General features: G+C 42.8%; 1 protein-coding gene across 1 annotated transcript; it reads right to left on the bottom strand.

Moving 5' to 3' along the window:
* Nucleotides 1-18,068: 18,068 nt before the first annotated feature.
* ADRB1 (adrenoceptor beta 1) lies at nucleotides 18,069-22,149 on the bottom strand. The gene has a single exon (XM_031015739.3). It carries the CDS (start codon nucleotides 21,899-21,901, stop codon nucleotides 20,477-20,479), a length of 1,425 nt encoding a protein of 474 aa, XP_030871599.1. The 5' UTR covers nucleotides 21,902-22,149; the 3' UTR covers nucleotides 18,069-20,476.
* Nucleotides 22,150-26,181: the final 4,032 nt, after the last annotated feature.

The raw sequence follows: 26,181 nt of genomic DNA, 5'->3' as shown, positions 1-26,181 counted from the left end.
AGCATTTCAGAGATGTTTTATATTCATTTCTGAGTGATTGTCAATTAGCGGGACTCTCTTCCTCTGTCCTCCAGGTGATTATTAATGATGCAGAATCCAATTTACCAGGGGCTACTATTTAAAGATCTTCTGCTCTAGTGAACTTAATAGTCTCCCATGTCCTAGGGCTCTGTAGATTTGAAAATTTGAATTTCCCTAAATCAAAGGAAATAGTGGAAAAATACTATGAAGGTAAGACCAAGGAAATGGGTAGGGTATAGCTCAGGAAGAAAAGCACATATTCTATCATGCATGAGAAAAGAAAAGGAGTCACGGGCCTGGGTAAAAACAAGCTATTAAGGTTAAAAATATGACCTTTGGTGGATGTATACACAGATGTATCCTTTGATCTTGCATCTTTGTGCATCTTGAGCATTTACAATTACTCAGGGCATCGTGGCAGAGTGTTGAATCAGACAGAATGAGGCCATGGAACAAATTGCAACCTTCACTCCCCAACTGGAGGATGATTTAGAGAGCTCTGTCTTGACCAGAACCCAGGCTGCCACCACCCTCCTGGCCAAGTGTGGCTTGAATCAGAGAGTCTAGCAGTGGGGTGGAGAGGTGGTGCTTCTGCTTCAGTTTTCGTAAAAGGGCATTTCGTGTCACAGGTAGGAGAAAGAATGGAGTGGTTAAGAGGGTGGGCTTTATGGAAAGTGCCTGGGTTCCTGAAGTCCTATACAGCCATTTCCCAGCTCTGTCTTCTTGGGCAAGTTATTTGACCTTCTCTAAGCCTCAGTTTCCTCATCAGTAAAATGTGACAACACAGTACTTGCCTCACAGTGTTCTCTTAGGTCAAGTGATGTAATGCCTAAAAGCAGTTCGTGCGGTGCTAAGTAAAAGAGGAAAAATTAGCTATGGTTTCAACACACTCTCCTGAGTTATGCATCATTCTTGAGACGTTATCTTATTTTTCCAATTCCTACTCTAGGACAGGTCCTCCCCCTCCACCAAAAGAGCATTGCTCTCATTTATTAATGTGAGCAGGATGTCCACGGGACATAATTTCCTGAAGGTCAGTCGAACTGCTTCTGTTAAGAGCAATCACCCTCCAACTCTGCCTGATTTGCCACTGACTATGGCCCTTCCAAAGTGGAGGTTTAGTAATGAATTCAGATGTGATTAACGTCTCCTGCTGTTGCTTGCTCTTCCCATTGTTTATGGCTTTTTGTTGCCTAATGGCTACATGTCTGGGACTCCTATTTTTAACAAACATTTAAAACCTGACAGATGACAGCTCTTAGGTTATAATTGTTAAAAATAGGATTCTCAACAGGTAGCTGTTAAATACAGAAGAGAGACTGAGTTATTAGGGAAGGTCACTGACAATAGTGATTGTTTTGACATGGACTGGAAAGTGATATAACAGAGAGCAACAGAAAATGCCAGGTCAACACCAGTGCTCTCAATCAAGAGAACTAAGGGCCGTCCATTATGCAACAGGCAGACATGGCAGAGGCGGTGCCAAGAATTTGCTTCGATCTGCCTGCACCCTGTTCTGAGACTGAGTGACCTTCTTGGAAGTGGGTGAATTTGCCCTGCTATTTCTGGCAGCAGTTCCGGTTCTCAGGCTCTTTATTCTACCAGTTGCACTTCTAAAGTAAGAAATATGTTGTCTGCTTGATACCAAGGCCCTGGTGCCAAACACATTCTTTCGATGATGTAGGGGAAAGTCCTGCATAAATTGGGCATATGAGGACAACAGGCTGAAACTCTGAAGAAGGAGAGCATGACCTTTTCCTAGCTATTTCTGGGCAACTCACCTGAGCTAATGCATCATCTTTTCCTAGGAGGAGAAAGAATGTGAACACACACACATACACTACTCACACACACACACCACATATATGGATACACATGCATACATATTTAATAATACTGGAATCTGTGTTTTTCTTATCTGTTATTAAGCTATTAAGGTTTAAAATGTGATCTTCAGTGGACGTATGCAGATGTATCCTTGGATCTTGCATCTTTGTGCATCTTGAGCATTTACAATTACTCAGGGCATCATGGCAGAGTGTTGAGTTAGAGACAATGAGGCCATTATTGTATTCATATGATGTCTAAATTGGCTATCCAAAAGAGATATTTATCCTTCAACATGTAAAAAAGACTTGTCATTTTGAAAACCAGCCCAAGGAAAAGTGTAGAAATGACTGTTCTCTTCCCCATCATTTGTCTTCTCCTCATCATTATTTTCCTACTTATTTTGGGGTGTTTTTGGTGTATTAGATCGTTTTCGCATTTAACTTCTAACCTGAAGTTAAAAGTGAAAAGTCCCTCCAACAAGTCCCTTGTTCTCTAACCCTTCCCTGAGGCACAAATCTATTTTCCTAGGTGCTTGGTGGCCATCTCTCCCTGCATCCCCACAGATGCAAGAGTCTTAAACCACACATCCGTTTACTGTGAACTTCCCCAAACTGCTCCTCCACCTGTCTCCCATTTTGAATTTGATGGCCTTCTCTTGCCATCTTCTTTAGTTCTTTTTCCACCCATCCATCTCCCCTGTGACCGGGGATTGCTTGTGAAAAAACTCCAATCTGACCCAGTTATTCTTGTACTTAAAATCTTCAGTGACTCTCTTCCCTATAGAATGAAGTCCAAAATTCTTATTAAGATATATAAACTCCTTCCCAATCCAGCTTTTGCCTGTTATCAGGAATCCTTTCCCACTGGGCCAGCCTGGCAGCCTCTGCTCCGGCCATGCAAATGTTCCTGCTGTCTTTGGAACACAGAACACGTCCTTTGCCCTTTTTTGCCTGCATGCCTTTGAGAGTTTCTTCCTTCTGCTTGGAGTGTCCTTTTCATCTGGGCAAAAACAATCCACCACTCAAGATTCAGCCCGTTGGTACCTTGTGGGTGATGCTGTCCCTGACTGTCCCAGCCAGTGTTAGAATCTGCTCCCTCCTTGGGGGTCTCACAGTAAACCCTGCCGAGTTAGAGATTTATGTTGGTCATGCCCTCCTCCAGGTCTCCAGCGCCCTGGGTTTCCATGACCCCATGACCTAACATAGTACCTGGCTTCTAGTTGGAGCTCAATAAATGTTTCTTGATATAAAGATATAAATTAATTAATTAACTTGGATTTCTTTTAAAACCCCTGAGAAAGTGATGGGATTTGCCTTTAAGGAAACCCTGAACTTTCAAGAATACATCAATGGTTAAAAGTAGGGTAATTACAATTAATCAGAGCTAAGAAAATACCTTAGTGGTTACCTGGTTCAACCAGCAGCCTTTGCACGTTCAACACTGGAGTTACCAGGTATAAAATTGCTCCCACAAACTTACTGGGGGCAGAGAGAATTAGAACCCATGCAGGTCCCAATCCCCAATTCAGGGGCCTTTTCTGAAAGCTTCCATTCCAAGTGTTCAAAATTAGAATTATCCACAATTCTCTGATAGCATGGATTTGACCTGCCATATGGATGCAGATGTTTCCGTAGTCAGAAAACTGCTAGTTTATACAAATAAATACTGCAAAAACAAAAACAAAAACAAACAAGCAAAAAAACTCTGTTATATTTGACCCCTAGGCAGCAAAGCAGGTTGAATGGGAATGGCTACAAATTTCAACCACATGAGGGATGTTGAAAGTCATAGGAAAAGAGAAGAGGAGAGTAGCTAAGAATGAATATTTTTAGATTTGATCATGTTTATCTAACCTTTGGTTTGAAAAATCTGTCTGTGGGTCCCTCGCACCCACCTTGTCCCATGAGATTCCGCATTCTGCCTCTGAACAGGTCGGGCCCAGGATCCCACATGAAAGGATGGGATCATGTCCAGGGAGCTGTAACCCAGGTCCTCCCAGAAGATAAGGGATGACCGGAAACAAATGGAAACAAAACAAAAAAGCTTCATCTTTTTCAACCTTAGAAAAAAAATTTAAAAAAAATTTGAGGGAACAATTTATTTACTTAATTTAAAAAGCTAGCCGAATATGTATTACGTGCTAAACGCGATCGTCCTCATCTTCTAGATGAGGAAGTGAGGCTGGAAGAGGGAAATAACTGGCCTAGGGTCACAAATCAAGCAACTGGGAAGCTAGGGCCTCGGTCTGTCAGCATCATAACCCTGCGCTCTGCTGCTGCCTCATTCAGGATGGTGAAAAGACTTGGGAGTCTTTACTGTAGCTGAATTAATTTGCCTTTGACCAAAGAAGTGGAGCCCAGTCCGACTGTGGATGGCAGGAAGGGTTCCGGTCTGTACAGCACAAACCTTTCTTCTAGTTCTGACAGAGATTCACTATCAAGGAGCAAGTTTTGAGCGGAAATGGTGGTGATGCTTTGGTAAAAAATGAAGGATGTATTGAGTGCCCAGGCTATGCGCTTGACACGTGACCATAGCATCTCTGGGAACTCCAACCTGTATCAGACATGACAGACTCAGGACTGAAACTGAGACCACCTGTGTTATCACAATTTAGTTGTTTGTTCCAGGAACCCTTCCCTCAACAGGAGTAAGTCTGTAAGTCGATAAATAACTGCACAGTTTCCTTCAGAAAATTCCGGTAGGAATTTATCTGAGACAACAGGCAAGCAGCTTGCTATTCAAACAACAGTTTACCTGTCAAGACTTGCTTCAAGACCTTTGTGCTGCTAAGCCGGCCAATCTTACACTATTATGTTGCAAAGCCTGCCCAATCTCAACCGGTTGCACCTTGAAAGGCCTGCTGTGAATCATATGTGCCCCAGGAGCTAAAACCCTATACATATCCATTTTGACTTCCTTCTTATGAGGCACTGCTAAGACTTTGTCATGGTGGTATTCTCTCTTCTTGAAGTAACTTCTAATTGATTTGGCTCTGGTGAATCATGAGGTCTGATGATATTTTCAAAAGATCAGCCCTAGATATTTTCAGTTTACTGATGTGGAAACTGAGGTTCGGAGAGCCCAAGTAACTGCACTTAAATTGCATAGCCCATAAATCTGGCAGAGAAAGACTCAAATCTAGATGTCTGTTTCTGAACACTGGGTTACCACAAAAGCCTTAACTTCTTTATCTGTAAAAAGAAGAAATCACATTGGCTTATGAAGACTAAGATTCCTCCTTGCATGCGTTAAACTCTGATAAAAATATATTTCACCATTGTTCAAGTGACGGTAATTTTCTTCCTTTCTCTTTTATTAAAATAATAGCTTCCCCAGTTTTGGTTTTACATGATTTTGTTTAGCTAAACAAATTGCAAGCCTAATAGAAAAGAATTCTATAGGATTTTTCTTTTTATTGTGGTAAAAGACATATCATAAAATTCAGCATTTTAGTCATTTTAAAGCTCACAATTCAGTGGCATTTCGTATAATCAAAAGATTGTGCAACCATTGCCACTATCTACTTCCACAAAGTTTTCATCTCCCCAAAAGGAAGCCACAGACCCATTAAGCAATTACTCTTCCCTCCCCCTCCTCCCAGCCCCTGGCAACCACTAGTCTACATTCTGTCTCTATGAATTCGCCTTTTTTGGATATTTCATATAAATGGACTCATGCAAGATGTGCCTTTTGTGTCTGGTTCTTTAACTCAGTATACTGTTCTCAAGGTTGTTTCAGATTCTGTGTTCTGTAATCTTCATGGTATTTTTTTGACACCGAATAGCTCCAAAGTACATTAATTATTATGACTGAGTGTTTTTCTCCTACTGGGAGGGGAGAAGAAATGGTCCTCAATGGTAACAATGTGAGAGGAAAACCTCCACACCCATTGGCCACTTGATCTAAGGAGGAGCTCTCCATTCTCCCCCAGACTCTGGGCTGAGGCCCAGCCAAAGCCCAGTTGCAGAGCCTGATAAGAAATATTGCGTGATGGGCCAGAAACCAATCACCTAGGCTTATTTTTCCAGCCTACCTGGGGTTTCCCTGGCTTGGCCTTGTGTGCATGTGAAGACAATGAGGCAAGCTGTTGGATGGAACCAAGTTAACAGGTGAGACTTCAGGTGGGATCCGGCTTGTACTTGGGACCATTTATGTTCCATTTTGCTAGACTGAATGGAAAGAAGCTCAAGGAAAGTTTTCCTGTCCGTGCGTGGAGGAAGCCATTGCTCACTTAGAAATCAGTGTGGCTGGGGGTTCATGCACTCCTTCTGCAGATCTGTCATGGCACTGCCTCATGGCAGGTTGGTGAGCCTCTTTCAGACACTTAGGCTGAAAAGGATGCTCTTCATGAACAGTTCAGATGAGAGTGCAGAAGGAAGTGTACACTGCAACACGCCCAGAACCCTCTCCCCTCAGTCTCCTACAGATGTCAAAGAAAATAAATTGTGGCCTAATACTGACAAATCTAAATCATGATTTCATGCCAGAGACTAATACAAATCATTTTTCCCGTGACAGCTCAACACTTAGAAAATTTACTTCATCATTTCCTTTCTCAGTTAATGTCAAACTGAAAATTGATGCTTGATACATTTACTAGTAGGACATTTTAGGCCTTTTCCTTACAGGATTTCTTTTTTTTTTTTTTTACCCTTTTGAGTTATGGATGATATGGAATGTAAAAATACAAAGAGAAAAGCTAAAATGTCATTACTTTTCCTCTTTCCAACCTTTAAGATAAAAACAAAAGGTCACAATGAGTTCAAAAATATTTATCTCATAAATACTGCATAGAAAATCATAAGTTGAGATAAATGTCAGAGAAGACACCAAGACATATGACCACAGGCAATTTATGAAGCAGCTTAAAATAAAGACGCTCTCTGCGGTACTAAGGTTGCTGTGAAATTTTACCTTAGCTTTCTTTTCAAATACGGCAAGAATCTAAGGCAGGATTTCTTAATGGAACCGTTGAAAATAATTGTGATGATTTTCATATGTAGATTATGTGTATCTTTCTGGGATGAAGATCACAGCCTTTTTTCTTTTTCTTTCCTTTTCTTTTTTCTTTTGTAATCTTAAAGGGGTTGATGTCTCAAGAATAGGAAGAATCTTTGCTCTGAGAGATGGTTGGGCTACAGTGATTATTTTAAGTTCACTTCCAATACTGAGATTCTTTGAAATCAGCATTGTATTCACTAAAGATATTTTCTTAGCTGATAGGTTGGTCTCTGCTAAACCAAAGGTTGGCTATATAATATACTGACTACTGTGGATTGTTTCCAAAGAAAGTTGTCCCCGCATCACAATCATGCCTTTGGCTATTAATATCCGCTAACAGGATGTAACCTTAGCTGGTTCAAAATCTCCCTGGAATGGCCACTATTAAGTAAGTGTTTATTCCTCAAATTAATTAATTGCTGAATAATATTACTACTAAATCAATTGATGTAATATAACTGGTAGACTTAAATATATTTTATTGCCTTTCCTAAACAGTAGATGGTTTTCTATAAAGGAACATTCCATAATACAGGTCCACAACTTCTTATTCCAAATTCCCAAATCCAGAAAGCTCTGAAGATAAGAGTCTTTTTCCATAACTCATTTGGCAGCAAACGTGACCTTACTTGAACTCATTTGGCAGCAAGATCTGACTTGAAGTGGTGTGAGGCTATTTATAGTCATTATTTACCCACTTACTGTGAATAATCATACATTTCACAGTAGAGTCACCAATGTTGGATTATAAGGTGCTGATCTGGACCCTGCTTAGGTGTTATGTAATATCTGATATCTGCTTAGGTGTTATGTAATATCTAGTATATGAACCATATTACCTTCCTAAAACCTCCAGATTCTGAATCCCAAAACACATCTTGCCCCACAGGGCCTCAGAGAAGAGCTTGTGGGACTATCCCATATATTTTACGTAAAAAGATATATACATATATACACATATATATACATATATATGCATGTGTATATGTAATATTAACTTTGACATTTCCAATATATGGGTTTTGTGGTCACCCTTAAAAAGGAATAAAATGCTTTTCTCACCTTTCCCAACTGGACTGACATCCTGCAAGTTAGTTCCGATTTCTGAGAAATGAACTCTAAAAAGCACTTGTTTACTTTGTCTCTACTAATTCTTCAAAAGTGCAAGTGGAGGAAACATTAGTTACAGTAACTTCCTGATTTTGAGGACAGTGTCTGCCTTGCCCTATACTCTATTGGGCCCAGCACATAGTAGGTAAAACAAATGAATAAATGATTATAAATTGTATTTGTATTATTGTATTATAATTGCATTTGTAATGCAGGAAGGTGACAATATATTATAATATTGGTTGGAAACAAAAAGCCTAAGAATGCAATCATCTTTTTTGCCACAAATTTCAAACTTTGCCCTACAACTGCAATCTAACATGTGTTAGATTGAACCCAGTTCCTCAGTGCCATCACAAAACCATCATTTTTATCCCGTGCATAAACATGATTCACCTCTTAGACATCTGTCCAGAGTCCAGACCTAAGAGTGTGGCATTTTCAGAGGCACAGTTAGCTAAGATGTTTCTACAATATGGATCAGGAAAATGTAATTAGAGTTCAAATTCATCTGACATACAGATCACAGAAAGAAAGATTTGAATGCTGGTTAGACATATATTTAATGTGTTTAAGGAAAAGAGCTATATCGTTAAATAAAATGGAAACAATGCTATTTCCATTAGCAAGATTAACAGAACCAAGTATCTAGGTTCCTATAATGTAGAAAAGAGACCAGTAGCTTTTCTATGGGAGATGTGCTTTAATCTCAAGAGTTGTAGGGAAAGCAGCAAAACCTCCTCCTAACTACCAGCCCTCCTAAGTCAAATAATGGATGAGAGCAAAGACATGTTGTCCTTGTAAAGAGACAGTCAGGTCAACATGACTTGACCGACCTGCTTAGGTGTCTCGACTTCTATAAAGGAAGAATCTGTCTACTGGGGAATGGGGCAGAGAGGGGAGGGGCACTTGGCTATTGGTGACAGAAAAAGGAGAGACAGGGAGTCCACTGCTGGCAGTGCCCATCCAATCCCTATCTAGGGAAGAGTCGGTCTCAAACCCAGCAGACTTCCAGTGTTCCGGGCCACAGTAAAAATGGATGCACTGGTAAGTCCTTGCAACCAGGCTTCTCGGTTCTGACCCCAGGATTACTGTGAACCTTTTGGCTATACTGTCTTCCCTGGGTATAGAGAGAGAATATCTGGTCATGCCCACGGCGTGTGTAATAGGCCTTGTGACCACTACCTTGTGAATTATTAAAGTGGCTTTCCGATTTCATATATCAATCTGAGGAGCTGACACAGAGAAATGCGTTCTTACCAAATAGGTTTCTTGAGTGTTTGAAGCAGGGGGCCTGCAAATGTCCCAAGGTCATGGCCCATAGTGGTTTCCTCATGTCAGCCTCTGCCTGGCTCCCACCTTCCCAGTGTGAAGCCTCAACACTGAGTTTCTTGCAAACAATAATCCCATTGAGGGAATAGAAATATAATGTTATTTAAAATGAATTCTGCATTATTGAGAACAGACCTACAATTTAAAAATCTCAAGTAAAGTGTTAATGCTTTGTCAAAAGGCAAAAATCCATGTAACTTGGACCAGCTAAAGATCCCATATAAACTCTAGCTTTTGTGCTAAGATGGGAAGATAATGATTATGAATCTGTTTTGAAACTTTGAGAGGGCTGTGATGTTTGTTTGCCCTAAATATATTTTTATGGATATATTATTTCTTACAGTATTAACAGGCAGAAGTAACATTTAAAATAGAAATCTGTACATTAATGAAATGAAATCTGCTCTCTTAGCTATGATGACTGTTTGGGTCCACGGAACGCACTGGGGCTTGGGATGGGGCTTTTTTTTCCCCTGTAGAGTCCAGTGAGAACAACGTCTCTGGATCTCTCAGTTAGAAAGGAAAGAATCCCATTTAAGATATAATACAATAAGTGACAAATAAATCAAGTATTTTTCCCATTGACAATTGACCTAGAACTTAGAACACGTAGTTCTTATTTAGCAATTTTGGTGAAATACCTATTTTTAAATAATGATGTACATTTTCATACAGTATATACCACCTTCATAGTCATAGAATTTATGTTGGTTAGGTACAGAATTTCAACAATCGATGTGCCATTTCTAGAAATAAGTGCATTTCTTAGAAATATTTGGAAAACCTCATTGTTTCCTGTGATACCAGCAGAGGTTGTCCCATATATTATACATTGCAATTTGAGGCTTAGCACTTTTCCTAGAGAAACTATTCTTTGTGTCTAATAGTGAAAATCTGGATGTACAAAAGAAATAGAGGGTTATGTCACATCTTCTTGCAGTGCTCAGCTCCAGTTAGGCCTGTTACCACTATGTGCCTGGACTATTGCGGGAGCTAGAGAGCTTGTTTCTCTGACTCTAGTAGAATGCAGTCAATGAATATTCAGAGTGCATACCATGTATGTGGTAATGCATCAGGCACTGCAGAGTTAAAGATAGAAAGACAAGTTCTAAAGGAACCTCTGGTCTGGTAGGGAATGGACAAGTAGTTTGGAGACATGAAAAAGAGACTAACTTAGGAGTCAGGCACCTAGACTTGATCTCTGCTCGCCTGTTGCCTTGAATGAACTGCCTGAGCTCATATGCATTACCTCCATAGGGGCATGACCTTGGGCAATTATCAGGCCCTCATACTTATGCACTCAGAAACCTGCTTGGTAGGAGTGTGTTTCTCTGAGTCAGCTCCTGAAGTTGATACATAAAAATCAAAAAGGTCAGCCGGGCGCAGTGGCTCACGTCTGTAATCCCAGCACTTTGGGAGGCTGAGGCAGGCTGAAGGCTTGAGTCCAGGAGTTTGAGACCAACCTGAGCAATATGGCAAACCCCTGTCTCTACAAAAAATATAAAAACTAGCCAGATGTGGTGGTACGTGCCTGTAGTCCCAGCTACTTCGGAGGCTGAGGTGGGAGGATCACTTGAGCCTGGGAGGCAGAGGTTGCAGTGAGCCAAGATCACACCACTGCACTCCAGCCTGGGTGACAGAGTGAGACGCTGTCTCAAAAAAAAAAAAAAAAAAAAAAGCAATTTTATAATAAGCTCACATATATGAAATTACATAAATCTTAATCTTAGTTTTCTGATTTGTACAATGAGATTTTTAAATTTACGAACTCAGAATTACTTTTAAGATTAACTGAGATGTTAATATCTACCCATCATGCCTTCTGATGCCAGGTGAATCTTTCTAAAACACTGTTTTAATCCTGACACCCTTGCTTATAAATCTCCATGCTTTTAGGAAGATTAGAGTTCAACACTTTTGCATAAACTTTTTGATCTGTTCCCAAACCACTTTCCAGGTTTATCTCCAATTACTCTATCAAAATGAAGTACCTGCAACTGCCTATTCATTGTCTGATCATTCTTCTTGACTCCCCATACCTCTAGGTTTTTGTTCATGCAGTTTTCTTCTCCTTATAACTTCCCCTGGAATGGCCATTCATGCCGTTTTCTCTCCTCATCTAAGGCCCATGTGGTTATCCAGCCTCTAGGTTATGCCACCCTACCATTCACTCTCTCCTGCTATTGAGCCCTTGAAATGTGCCTAGTTCCAATTAAGATGGGCTAGAAATGGAAGATACACATCAGATTTCAAAGATTTACTATTTTTAAAGGTGAAGTATCTCATAAAAATGTTTTAGATCAATTACATATTGAAAGACTAATTTTATCTATTTATTTTTATTTTTAATTGTACTAGAAAATATAAAATTAAATACATAGCTTGCATTGTGTTTCTATGAGATAGCACTGGTCTAGAGCCCTACTTTTGGCCCAAGCATCTGGCATTCAACCACACCTGCCTCATATTTTGTCATTTTTCAACACACGGATGTCTAATCTCCCCAACCAGAGTGTGACAGGCTCCGTCTTGGCTGGGTGCATCCCATACAGCACACTCACTCAGTACATGACACCCTTAATTAAGAACAGATGAACATATGAATCACAAAAGACTAATCACAGGAATCCTCTATAAAATTACGCTCCCCAAGTGTTTTCCCAGCACATATAATGTGAAAAACTTTATTTGTCTCTGCCAGGCACAATGGCTCATGCCTGCAATCCCAGCACTTTAGGAGGCCAAGGCTGGAGGATCAAGTGAGCCCAGGAGTTTGAGACCAGCTCTGACAACATAGGGAGACCCGGTCTCCACAAAAACAAACAAAAAATCTGGGTGTGGTGGCATGTGCCTGTAGTCCCAGCTACTCAGGAGGCTGAGGATCACTTGAGCCTTGGTGGATTGCTTGAGCTCAGGAGTTCAAGACCAGCCTGGGCAACATGGCAAAACTACGTGTCTACAAAAAATACAAAAATTAGCCAGGCGTGGTGGTGCATGCTTGTAGTCCCAGCTACTCAGGGGAAGGTGAGATGGTAGGATCGCTTGAGCCTGGGAGATTGAGGCTACAGTGACCTGTGGTTAAGCCATTGCACTCCAGCCGGGGTGACAGAGCGAGACCCCATCTCAAAGAAACAAATATAAAATTTGTTTGTCCCTTTAGATATATTAACAATCAAAAGGTTTGAAGAGAGTTGTAAACATGTGCCCTTTTGGGAGGGGGTTTTAATTCGTTGCCTGGTCCGAGAAAAATTTTATGTTTTTAAAAAATATTATATATTTTATAATTTATAAAACATAAATTATCTGTAATGGAATTTACATTTTTAAAATGTATATTGTCTGTTTTGTCCCATGCTTACAGGATGCTTTTTACAGTCCTGTAAAGATTTACTAATCTTCATGTTATACTTCTTCACTTTGCACGATATTTTCTTCTGATCTTCAGAGCTTTGTGACTCTGGTGACTGAAAAAAGTTACTAGCATGATTCCAGGAATGATGACATGTTGATGACATCAGACCAGGTCTGAACTTAATATTTTGTATCATGTTGTGCTCTTTCTTGTCTTTAGCTAGAAGGAATCCCTGTTACTGGAAATGATTCCCGAGTGAACAACAGAAAGAATGAATGGATTTGAAGTTGTTTATAAAGCAAATGGAATTATTGAGTGCATAGAAAGCTGAGGAGAGGGTGTCACAGTTTTACATGTATATCATCAAGAGGGTTTTTTGTTTGTTTGTTTGTTTTTGAGACAAGGTCTCACTCTGTCACCGAGGCTGGAGTACGGTGGCACGATCAGGGCTTATTGCAGCCTTGACGTCCTGGGCTCAAGTGATCCTCCCACCTCAGCCTCCTGAGTAGCTGGGATTATAGGCACATGCCACCATGCCTGGCTAACTTGTATTTTTGGTAGAGATGAGGTTTCGCTATGTTGCCGAGGCTGGTCTCAAACTCCTGGGCTCAAGCGATCCAACTGCTTCGGCCTCCCAAAGTGCTGTGATTACAGGTGTGAGCCACTGTGCCTGGCCATTAAAAGGATTTTTATAAACAATAGTGGCTCAGTCCTCAGTTTTTCAGATTTCCCTGAGATCAATCATGAGTTAAAACAGAATGAGGGATCTGGGTTTGCTATAAAAGAAACATTTGCTGATAGGATGGGCTATTCAGTAGACCAGGTCTTTAAATCTCAAAATGATCTCACCAGATCATCTCTCTAGATCTGCATTGATCTAGGTATAACCTTACACGGGGCTGGGGTAGTGTTTATTAGACACATCAAGATCTTTCCCATGCTGAAGAGTCTGGAATTCTTCTGAGTGACTCAGTTTTACTTAAGTATGCCTATTTTTAAAAAAGAAAAAAAAACATACTATCTCTGAATTGATCACAAAATCAGTTAAGTGCAATGAGTTCTTTAAAAAGAGCATCTTACTAAAATGTTACTTATAATGGTTTAAAAAAAATCCCTTGAATGAAGAAAATGTTATTGGAATGTCTATTAATGTTTACTCTTTAAGAGCAGTTTTTACAAGGACTTCAAGATTGCAGGTGCGTTCCTGTAGTTAACATAACAGAAATTGTAAGCCAGTAAAGTTCCTGTAGATTTGTCCCTATTTATTAGGTTGGGAACAGAGAAACTCAATACCCTGCAACCCATAAAGGAAGGGTGTGCAAAAATATAAACTCCTGTTGCTCTCAGTGCTTTTCATCTCTGAATTGCTATTCCAAGAAAAAGGAGAATAATCTAGATAGTTGCTTTTAGTATTTATAACTCAATGCAAAATTGTAGAGTTGAGTAGTTTTCCAAATTGGCTTTCTTTTCTCAAAGTGGCTGTGGGTTAAGAATCATTAAACAATCACTTTTGCTCAGCACACAGCAAACAGGTTTTTTAATCCGATGTTTTGTTAGATTATTTTATTCAGTTGTGGTTTCTGTGGAATTTTAATTGCAACAAAAAATGAAGGACCATTTGTTTGAATGCATGGGCTATTATATATATTTTTGCTATTCTTAGTTGTTCTTTTCACTTAAAAAAAAAAAAAGAAGAAGACGGAGGGATTTCTGTGGGTGGAGTTGCTAGGAAAGGGAAAAGGAGGCCAGGAGAAAGTATTCAAAAAGATAGACTTTGCAAAGCAAAGAACTTCTGTCATAGCATCTCAAAGAGATTAAACAAAGGCTACTGCTCAGGCTTTGTAGGAAGTGAACCTGAATGGCAAAGAAACTAAGTGACTTGTCCCCAAGGTCATTGGGCACAGTGGGAACTACAGTTAGACAGCCATTTGTGGCCATAGTGGGCCATCTGCTTGAAAGAGTTTTCTACACCCCTAAAATTTTACCCACAATTCCCACAAATCAGCTAGCCTAATAATAATTAGCAAAACTAATTTGCAAATAGTTGAAGGTGGAACAACTAATGTTACCTTTTGAAACCAAGATAACGAGACTGACAAGGTCACATGGTTACGAAGTGACAATATCAGAAAAAAGAAAGCCTAAGATAGTCCCACACCCCAAATATTAAACTCATCCTGAACACCTTTGATAGGAAAATACAAACAAGTATTTACATTTTTATCTGCTTGGAGTTGCCACCTAATTGTGAGCAATACTGAAATTCTCAGGAAGAAACCCAAACTTCACATTTAAAATGCATCATAGGTAAGTTTTGTGTCATAAGTGGGAAGAAAACAGCGTGGTCTTGCTACTCCTAATTAACAGCTATGAGCAAGGGAATACGGAGAGAGAGGAAAAATAGAACTGTAAATATTGACAGATGTTGAAAATCAGAGCTTTAGGAAATGATTTGTGAGAAATTAATGCTCCTAGGAAAAGAAATGTATCAAGAACTAGATGTTCTAGATGTTTCTAGCTTATTCAAGAATTGAAGGCCGGGCATGGTGGCTCGAGCTCATATTTTCAACACTTTGGGAGGCCACGGCAGGCGGACTGCTTGAGCCCTGGAGTTCAAGAGCAGCCTGGGCAACATAGGGAGACTCTGTCTCTACAAAAAAAAAAAAAAAAAAAAAAAATTAAAAAACAACAACAACAAACAAAACAAAACAAAAAAGAAACCTGTCAGGCTTGGTGGCACGTGGCTGTAGTCCCAACTACTCACTCAGGAGGCTGAGGTGGGAGGACCACTTGAACCTGGGAGGTCGAGGCTGCAGTAAGCCATGATTGTGCCACTGCACTACCAGCCTGGGCAACAGAGTGAGACCCTGTCTCAGAAAGAATTGAAGAAGTGCTCCAACGCTGGGCACGGTGGCTTACGCCTGTAATCCCAGCACTCTGGGAGGCCGAGGCAGGAGGATCACGAGGTCAGAAGATGAAGACCATCCTGGCTAACACGGTGAAACTCCGTCTCTACCAAAAATACAAAAAAATTAGCCGGGCGTGGTGGCGGGCGCCTGTAGTCCCAGCTACTTGTGGGGCTGAGGCAGGAGAATGGCGTGAACCCGGAAGGCGGAACCTGCAGTGAGCCGAGATTGCGCCACTGCACTCCAGTCTGGGCGACAGAGCGAGACTCCGTCTCAAAAAAACAAAAAAACAAAAAAAACAAAACAAACAAAAAAAAAACCAAAAAAAGAATCGAAGAAGTGCTCCAAAAAGGGCTAGTGAGTGTGGTGTTTCTAAGACAAGAATGATCTTCAGGTATAGAAGCTGGGGACATGATCATTGCCAAACATCCAAGAGAAGGCAAAGGTTTAAAGGCAGTTGCTTACAAAACCTTCTTGGGTGCTGCTAACGTTACTGCAAAGATCATGCTCTGATAGTGCCAGCAGTGTGGGAGCTTCTTGGAGCTACCATTTTTGCAGTCTGTTGTTAGAGCAATCGGATTTGAAGCCGCTTATCTGTTCTATGATCAAGTGATCAAATCTGATTGATTCAGGCACTATCGCCCTCCACCTACAAAAGGGTAAAAAGACTATTGATGAGGTAAATTAGCCTACAAAGTATCTATTTCTAGTATTCCTACCTCTTTGATTACATTATAACAGCTATCTAGTAGAGGCTCCTTAAATGAGAGCCGACTAAACATGGCATTTTCAGGAGAGTGTTATCCCGCCGGAAGAGTAGTTCAATAGAGTTTGCTTAAAAATCATTGCAATGTAGCAATGTTATTTGGGATGCATTGAATAAAAAATTATGAGATTCAGGAGCAATATTCTAGATGGAAGTTTAAATGGTGCAGAGGGTGTATGTTAAGAGGAAGAAAGAGAAATTAATTTAATTCCATTTGCTGATGTGACTGTAGCACAACTATTTTTAGGTATAATCCAAACAGCGCATATCTTCTCCATTTTGATTAGTAGAAAATTGGCAGGGAGTCAAAAGAATTAGTATTTCTCAGCACATTATGCCAGAAATGTACAAATAAAATGATATTATCTGTGCTAGTGTGTTTAATTTACTTCTAAGGTTTTAATTTTTTTCCTTCAACTAAACAAATGAGTCCAGCTTGGTTAAAAACATTTTTTAAAAAGTCTTTCACAACTGGCAGCAAAAGTTATAGAATAATGTTTCTTTAGATCCTTGCTGAGAACCTCTTACAAAAAACTTAAATGTTAATATTACCCTGATACTCTGGGTGCAGAATTTCTGTCTGGCAATTTTATATACTGCCAGAGGAACGGGCACATTCAACAAAATGTGAAATTAACATAAGCTAGGAAAATGTGCTTAACAAGGAAAGATTTCACAATAGCCACTTAGGAGTTATTAATAATTCCAATTCCAAAGAAAGCATAGACTAAGAAACAAATAAACTCTATTTGCAAAGTTTTATATAGGCAAGTTCACCAAAGTATGAAGCCATATGCTATACCAATTACACATTTCTACATCGGAGAATTTATAAATCCTGGAAAATCTCCACTGAGTTATTGTTAGTGTTTAACCTGAATGTAATGTCCAATGTAGCAAATCTATGGATCTTGATCACATTTTCCTGCTTTGATTTTAAGGTTTATGCTTTTGGTACTTTGATACACACAAGCCCATGGGTAAGGCTGCCTTTTTGCACACTCAATGTCTTCTTCTTCCTATTTCTGCAGTGCACAGTCTCACCAGATTAAGCAGGACTGGCTGCTTTCTCCTCCCACTGCCATCGCTACTGGGACTGACAGCCCAGCTCCCCACATTTCCTATTACAAATCAATGGCTGCCTTCTTCAAAAGCGACAAAAAGTAGTCTTCATGGGGATTTGGAATCACTGACATGGTCTGTTTCTGAATCCATGTAATTTTCAGTTGGAGAGCTTGGGAGATCACACAAAAATCTTTTCTATTTCCTGCCAATACATAGAAACCGGCCCCAAGATTACAGTGGTTTCCTCTAACTCACTAAAGTGACTAAACCTGTGTACTAAGTAGTTAAACTATACACATTTGTTCTTAAAGCTTAAAGGACTTTCATGATTTTAAGACCTGAGTGATTTTAAGACTTGAGATTTGAAGGGCCTGCGTATGTTTTGGGCTGGGAAGATTTCTTTTTATTTAAATGTGAAGACTTATCTAGACAAAATAAGTAAATAAACAGGAAACCAAGAAAGTGAAGCATTTACCTGGTACTTCAGTGTCTAGTAATTTCAAACAAAGAAGGACAAAACCCCTAAGAAAATGCATCTTACATACTCATGGTCGGGGGTGGATAGAAATTAACCATATTTGATTCCTAGGGAAATTATAGTGACATTTCATCCTGAGACTGATTTTACGTTCTTCAAAATATGTTTATTTAAGTATTTATCTTTGTATTCTTAAAGAAGCTCTCCTTTTTCCTTTTTTTTTTTTTTTTTTTTTGCTGGAAAGGGGTTAAACTTCATAGCAGCTTTTGTTGAGGCTGTTACTGTTCATGCAACCTTCTGCTGGTCTCTAAAACATCTACGTCATTAACCTTTCTCAGAAGATGGTTGCCTTGTCTTTAGAATATGCCATTGCAAAAAAGAATATTCAGTCTCAACTTTTCCCTGTTAAAGAATACTCCGCTCATTTAAAGTGCAGCATAAGCCAGAAGTTAATATTCTTTACTTTGGTTTCTTTACTGTATGGTCATGAAATAAAAAGCTTATTTAAAAATATAGTAAGTACTTTAAATGCATTTTGGAGAATGTAAAATTAATCTCAGGACAGAATTGCACTATCCCTTCCTTTAGGAAATAACTTTATGAAAAATACCCCATCCTTTGGGTGCTGTAATTTTGTTGGAAACTTAAATCCTTTCACACTTGCTTTTACCTATGATCTGTCCACCCAGAACTTCTGGCAAAATGATCTATTTAACTACATAAGAGAAAAAAATTTACTTCAGAAGCCCTTTTATACATTTTTGCTTAACCATGAAAGCATTTTTCATTCTAAACAGCCTCTGGAGAAATCTGCACACACTGATCATCCGCAGGCTGTGATTTTCTATTGGAAAACAAAAATAAGCTGTGGAAGCCACTTATTGCATTCCAAGTAGGCAACTGATCATTCAATGAGTTAGTCTTTCCTGCATTTCCATGAAAAGTTGCAGCTGAGTTAAATGACCGCGTCACTTTTTTTTTTTTTTTTTTTTTTTTAGGAGATACGCAATCACAAAGGTCACTTCTTAAGTCAAGTGCAGCAGATGGGATCTTGAAAGTGCCTACAAGTAGTCTAGAACACCTTGAATCCGGCTGTGAAAATGTAGGGTAAATCTGTAGCTCTCAGTAGGTAAACACCTTATTTAGGTCTGGAGGCATTTTGCTATGTTATTGAGTCATGGAACCTATTAAAAGAGCTCTATGGGAAATCCAGTCTATATTTTGAACAAAACAAGCTGTCTTTTTCATTGTCACTGGCCCTTTACAGACACACAGTACATAATCTTGATTGTGCTTCATTGGTATTTATTGCACATGGACCAATTCCTCACACAGTAGTTAGTTGCACCAGAGTATAAATACTTGGTAAAACACACAAGAGGAAGTAGAATTTACACACAAGTGCTAACTTTCACCAGCAAATTCACGTGGGCACTTGGACATAAAAAAAATAAAAAATCCTTAAGATAATTATATTTATAATATGGATACAGTTACAGTACCATGATAAAGGAGTATAAAAAGGTATTTTCCCAATAAATCATTAGCTCAATAACATACTAGACAACAGAAGTAGAGTTTGAATTTTATTTAAGATCTGCCCAGCCCCTCTCCCTTTAAAAAATATTTAATTTCTTTTTGTGCAAGTAACATCTTCTGTGGATTTTGTAATTCCTAACACTGTGCAAAAATGGCATTTTGAACCACTCCTTTTTTTTTTGTTTTTGTTTTTATCCACATGTGCAGTAATCTGAACTGTTTCTCTCTCTCGCTCTTTTTTAATGTCCTGTCTTCAACTGACAGAGTCACATGTCACAGAGAGAGGCTCTGCGCCTGGTCCTTCCAACTAATATTGATACATAAATAAGCTGTTTAATATAAACAAGTCTTTCTATCTGCTGTGCAAATGCACAGTGTGAGGTAGAAATCCCTCAGCCTGACCACCCAGGCGCGCGGGGGACAGCGGGTTTGCCCTACACAAGGAAAGCAAGGTGGGGCTTGTTCCAAGAAGAGCTTAACATTTCTTGAAACGTGATTTTTTTTATTTTGCCTCCATCCTTTCTCTTTGCTTTCATAACAGCAGAAATCATTACTTAGAAATTAAAATGAAATTTCTCTGGAAAGCAAAAGGAAATATGTCTTGACAAACTGTCATTCTCCTCTCTCTGGCTGGTAGTGTGTTCCTGTTCCCGGGAAAGGGATGGGAGCCACGTTGATCGATTTTAATCCCCTCCTAATGCTTCTCCCTTCCCCTAACCCACCCATCTTCCACTCCGGTCCTCGCAGAGAGTGTCAAAAACCACCTGGTGGGGGAAAAAAATCTAAAGATGCATCACACGCACACACAAAAGAAGGCCGGACCACAAACAGAAAAAAAAAAAAAAAAAGAAGAAGAAGAAAGAAAAGAAAAAAAAACAAGGAACATCAGCAAGCCACTCTCCCATCCCTTCCCAAACTTTCCTTTTTGTGCAACGGTCCGTGGCTTTTCTCTTTGCCTCGGATGATTCAGACGAGGATTGTGGGCTTCGAGTTCACCTGCTATCGGTCTTAAGTAAACACAGATCTCCTCGTTCCCCTGGGAAGCCGTGCCCGGCGTCCGCGCCCCGCGCCGGGCCCTACACCTTGGATTCCGAGGCGAAGCCGGCGCGGCACGGCTCGTCCAGGCTCGAGTCGCTGTCCGCCGCCGCCCCGCCGTTGCAGCCGGCCCAGGGCTCCAGCAGGCGCGCGGGCGGCGTGGCCCCGACGACATCGTCGTCGTCGTCGTCCGAGGCGGCCCCGGGCGATGGCGGGGGTCCGGGCCGGGCCAGACAGCCCGAGGCGCGCGGCCGGTCTCCGTGGGTCGCGTGGCGCCGGCGGGCAGCCCTGCGCGCGCAGCAGAGCAGTCGCTGGAAGGCCTTGCGGAAGTCGGGGCTGCGGCAGTAGATGATGGGGTTGAAGGCCGAGTTGGCGTAGCCCAGCCAGTTGAAGAAGACGAAGAGGCGGTCGGGCACCAGCTCGCGGTGGAAGGCCTTCACCACGTTGGCCAGGAAGAAGGGCAGCCAGCAGAGCGTGAAGACGCCCATGATGATGCCCAGCGTCTTGAGCGCCTTCTGCTCGCGCAGGGCCACGAGGCGCGAGGGCCGCCGCTTACCCGCACGCCCGTTGGCCAGCGGGGCGGTGGCGGCGGCGGCGGGGCGCGGGGGTCCGGGCGGCGGCGCGGGCGCCGGGACGGGCGAGGGCGAGGGCGGCCGCGCTGGGCCGCCGAGGAAACGGCGCTCGCAGCTGTCGATCTTCTTCACCTGCTTCTGGGCCTCGCGGAACACCCGCAGGTACACGAAGGCCATGATGCACAGGGGCACGTAGAAGGAGACCACGGACGAGGCGATGGCGTAGGCCCGGTTGGTGACGAAGTCGCAGCACTTGGGGTCGTTGTAGCAGCGGCGCGCCTCGTCGCTCTCCGCCCGCCACCAGTGCATGAGGATGGGCAGGAAGGACACCAGGGCCGAGATGGCCCACACGGTGCACACGAGGCCCCGCGCCCGCGCGCGCGTCAGCAGGCTCTGGTAGCGGAAGGGCGAGGTGATGGCGAGGTAGCGGTCCAGGGCAATGACACACAGGGTCTCGATGCTGGCCGTCACGCACAGCACGTCCACTGAGGTCCACAGCTCGCAGAAGAAGGAGCCGTACTCCCAGCGGCCCCACACCACGATGGTGGCCCCGAACGGCACCACCAGCAGCCCCATGACCAGGTCGGCGCTGGCCAGGGACATGATGAAGAGGTTGGTGAGCGTCTGCAGCCGCGGCGTCTTGGCGATGGCCACGATCACCAGCACGTTGCCCGCCACGATGAGCAGCACGATGAGGGCCATCAGCAGACCCATGCCCGCTGTCCACTGCTGAGACAGCGGCTCGGGGCCTTCGCTGGCGGGAGGCAGCAACGAGGCGGGCGGCGACGCGGGCACCAGCAGCCGCGCCGCGGTGGCCGCGCCGTCGGGGAGCGGTGCGGCCGACGACAGGTTACCGGGCTGGGAGGCGCCCAGGACGAGCGCCCCCGCGCCCATGCCGAGCTGCGGAGGCCGGGGGCGGGGGGTGTGGCAGGGCTGGGCCGTGGTTGGGGAACACCCCAGAAGCCCGGGCGGCGGGGTGCGCAGAGGGAGGTCGCGGCCGGGTCAGGGCAGCCGGGCGCCTTTCCCGCAGGAGCCGAGCGCTGTCGCTGCCGCTGCCGCCGCCGCCGCCGCCGCCGCTGCTGCTGTAGCCGCTGCCGCTGCTGGAAGAGCCGCCGGGACTTCAGCATGTTTCTGAGCGCGCCGGGCCCGCAGCTCCGGCACCCAGCACCCACCCCACCCCGCTCCCACTCCCCAAGCCAACCCCCGGGGCCTCGCGTCAGGCTCCTGCAGCCAATCCGGGCAAAGGCACGCCCCCGTCTGGTCTGCCCCCCCCACCTCCAACTCCCCGCACCCCCCTCCCGTTGGCAATTGAGCGGCTCCTGAGAGTCCCGAGCTGATCGCGTAGCTAGTGCCTTCCGTGCGCCCGCGGGTTCCTGCGGACGCACCCCTTCCTGCGCCCGCTGGTTCCTGGTCCCTGTTCCCCCGCGCCCCCTTCCGCGCCTGGCTCCCACCCGGGGCCCCGTCCCCTCCCTCAGCCCCCACTCGCTCCCGCACCCGCTCCTGCGCCCCGTTTGCCTCCCGCACCCGCTCCTGCGCTCCGTTTGCCTCCAGCACTCGGCTCCCTCCTGCGCCCCCGCTACCCCCGCATCCCCTCGACCTGCAGTGCCGGGGTTCTCTGCCGAACAGAGCGCTAGCTCCCTTGAGCGCGGAGGGGACCTTGGTGTTCAGGAAGCGCCAGAGCGCCTGGGACAGCTTGTCCGCCAGGCTTGGAGGAGTTTGCCCTGCGAGCTTGGTTGTGATGTGGGGCAGCCTAGCAGGGTGTGTGTAAAACCCTTCCCCCGTCAAGACGGGACCCAGCCAGCATGCGTCGTGACAGCTTGGGGGATTGGAGGTGGGTGTTAGTGGTTAGAAGAAACTTCCCAGCAGAGCGGGTTGCTGGAGCCAAGCGCGCATCTGTCAAGAATGCTCTCTGGGCGCTGTTCTTGCAAGGATCCTCTGTTGAACCTCGAGTGCAGTAGATGTGGAAAGGAAGCGAAGGTTTGTGCATCTAACAGCTAAGGCTGAGGGCCCGTTGGAATCGTACACACTCCTCAGTCCTAGCTAATGAATGTGTGAGCATGATGCAAAAATGTATACTCATGAAAGGAGAGGCTTAGAGAGACAGAAACGTTGAGATACAGAGTAAACGATACCACCGCGAGGGGGAAATAACGAGTTTAATTACATTTTAGACTTTTCAATGATAACACCTGTATTTTGTGTTTTATTACTCATGTGATTTTATAATTTGAGCTGGGTCAATACAAACAAAAAGGTACTGTCAGTTTATGCTGACGTAATGAACTGCGATTTCAGATTCTTTGGTCTGCGTGCTTGCTTTCTCCTTTGCCCAAGTTCCCAGATTCTCAAAACTCTGAGATTAGTTTTGGAGGGATGAGACAAGAAAACATATAAATACTCCAGAGGATTAAAATCCAAAAGCATTTAAAGTTGTATCTGTTTTTTTTTTTTTTTTTTGAGTTGGCAAATGAATTGCTTTGAAATTAGTGAGTTGTTAACCTGGCAAAAAGGATTATACTGGGGGTGGGGGGACAAGAAAGCCATGAATATGCAATATGGCAGGACTGCAGGCCCCTTCTCTAATTTGGCTCCTGTAGTGTCCTCAGCTCAGGCCTGAAATAAAAAATAAATAAAAAAATTTAAAAAATCTCTAATTGAGTCCTTGAGGAGTAAACAGCTTCTAATTGTTTATGTAAGGGTGCATGAAAATGTTATATAATGCTCACAGGTCCTTCTAGCATTGGAATAAGAACAGCGCCTGTAACGAACATCAACATGTTCGTTGATGTTGGTCATCAATATGACCAAGCTCATATCCTTACCTTGCAAGGAGAGACCGACTTCCACAGCTGTCCAGGTCAAAAGCAAAAAGTAATGTTTTTCAAGTTTATATAAAATCAAGCAGTTTGAACCACTTTCTCTTATATAAATGCAAACATATGAATTTGCTTTAGGCCCAAACCTCATCATCAGTGTGTTAAAACTGGGGAGTGATTTGTTTATTCACCCCCTGTCCATGATTTATCAGCTGATTTTCCAACTTGGGGAGGTTGAGGAGGAGTGGCCAGGAAACAAGAGGAGTTCGAAAGAGGGGAGGAAGGAGACTACACCCCAAGTTATCCAAGTCACTGCAAGCCTGAGACTCCTGGCTTCTTTCTTTTTATTTTTTTGAGACGGAGTTTCACTCTTGTTGCCCAGGCTGGAGTTCAGTGGCATGATCTTGGCCCACTGCAACCTCTGCCTCCCGGGTTCAAGTGATTCTCCTGCCTCAGCCTGTCAAGTAGCTGGGATTACAGGCGTGTGCCGCCACACACGGCTAATTTTGTATTTTTAGTGGAGTTGGCGTTTTACCATCTTGGTCAGGCTGGTCTCGAACTCCTGACCTCAGGTGATCCACCCACCTTGGCCTCCCAAAGTGCTGGGATTAGAGGCACGAGCCACTGTCCCCGGCCTCCTGGCTTCCTTCTGGACCCACAAGGGGCAGTCTCAAAATAGCCAAGGGATTGGAAGAAGTTGAAATTGATGCTGCCCAGGAAAGGAGTTCTGAGTGCTGAGCTGCAGGGTGAGGCATAGGGAATGTGGGGAAGAGGCTTTTCCTTGCCATCTTTCTGTCAAGTGGTGTTACCGGAATAGAGTGTGTCAACCTTAAATGCCCCCGAAGGGTGGAAGGCATTGCTTTTCTGTGTGCGATAAGGCCAGAACTTGGTCGTAGAGGTTCAGGGCAGAAGCCAGATTGCCAGTAACTTTGCCGTATCATCATTATATATATAAACACACCGTGACATTGGAATTGTTGGAAAACTTTCCTGAAACTTTTTTTCTCTGCTCATTCAGAGATACATCAAGTTTCTCCGAATTTCTGTATAATACATTAAATTATAAACCCTCGAAACCAGAAGGTTATTCTAGCAGGAGTACCAATACAGGGATCTCAGGAATTCTGGGGGATTTCCTTCAATTTTACTGACAGAAGAGTTTGGAATAGTTCATGTTCAACTAGAGTTGGTTGTCTAATAAAAATAAAATGTTCTCAGAACTCCTTTAATTCCTACATTTTATGGTTGGTGTTTTTTTTTTTTAACTTTTTTTTTAGCCTAACACTTTTTATTCTTAGGTAAGGATACAAGATCAAGAAGAAAAAGTTCAACGTATCAACTTTTACAGGTATCGGATATTGTAAGTTGAATAAAACTCATTCATTTCTTCATTCTTCACTTGGCAACTGTTAAAGAGAGTCAGTTCTAAAAACCCATATATTTCACAATGCTTTGGAAAATGACAGAAAGCTCCAACAATGAAGGCTGATCAGCACACTTGAGAGGTCGTGCACTTCTTCCGCAGAGTTCCTGCCTCAACTTCTTCCTTTCCCATCCCCCCACCTTCACCCCACACCGGGACTTGCCATGGGTTCTATTTGATCTCCCTGCCTCTGGTCCTCCCTGCTCCATTTAATCTGGCATATCATAACCAAAGGAATATTTCCAAAATGCTGCTTTGACCAAGATGCTTTTCTGTTCAGCAACCTTACCTCTTCAATTTAACATTCATAGCTCTCCCCGGTCCAATTCTAAATGGCCTTTCTAGCCCTATTTCATATTAGAACTCTCCTTATCACCATAACTTGCATTTCTGTATTCTTTTTCCTTTTGGGGATCCATACTCCTTCCTTTTGTACATCTATACTTTCTCACTGGGTTCCCTCCACCAAAACCTCCTCCTCTTTCCCAGCGAATTCAGCCTTGGAGATCCGGCTGGACTCTTTATCTTCTCTGCCCACTGCTTCTGAAAATGATCTCTCCTTCCTCTGAAAATGATCTCTCCTTCCTCTGACCTATAGTAGTGACTCTGCCAATTTCATTTCAGGTGGCAATTTACAATAGGTTGCCTTTTGATACTTCTTATGTTGTTATTTAATTTTTATATTTTCCCCTTTTCTTCTCTTATAGATTGTAAGCTCACTGACAGCCAGAATTGTCTCATACATTTTTATATCTCCCATGTTTACTGATATTTACTTGATATTAATGAACATTTAGCTTTGATTCATAAATATATATTTAATTTATTAAAATATTCTCATTTTTATACACATGAGACATAATTGAGTGTTTTAGTAGTTACAGTCTTCACTCTTGCTTATAATATACAGCAATAATCCATATTCTTACCACCTA

The sequence above is a fragment of the Gorilla gorilla genome, chromosome 8, assembly GCF_029281585.2.
Source record: "Gorilla gorilla gorilla isolate KB3781 chromosome 8, NHGRI_mGorGor1-v2.1_pri, whole genome shotgun sequence".
Classification (NCBI taxonomy): domain Eukaryota; kingdom Metazoa; phylum Chordata; class Mammalia; order Primates; family Hominidae; genus Gorilla; species Gorilla gorilla.
The sequence above is the reverse complement of the archived record's forward strand: the minus strand, read 5'-3'. Positions and strand labels throughout refer to the sequence as shown.

Excerpts from the sequence above, each read along its gene's own strand:
- ADRB1 (XM_031015739.3), bottom strand. The coding sequence starts at position 21,901 with ATGGGCGCGGGGGCGCTCGTCCTGGGCGCCTCCCAGCCCGGTAACCTG.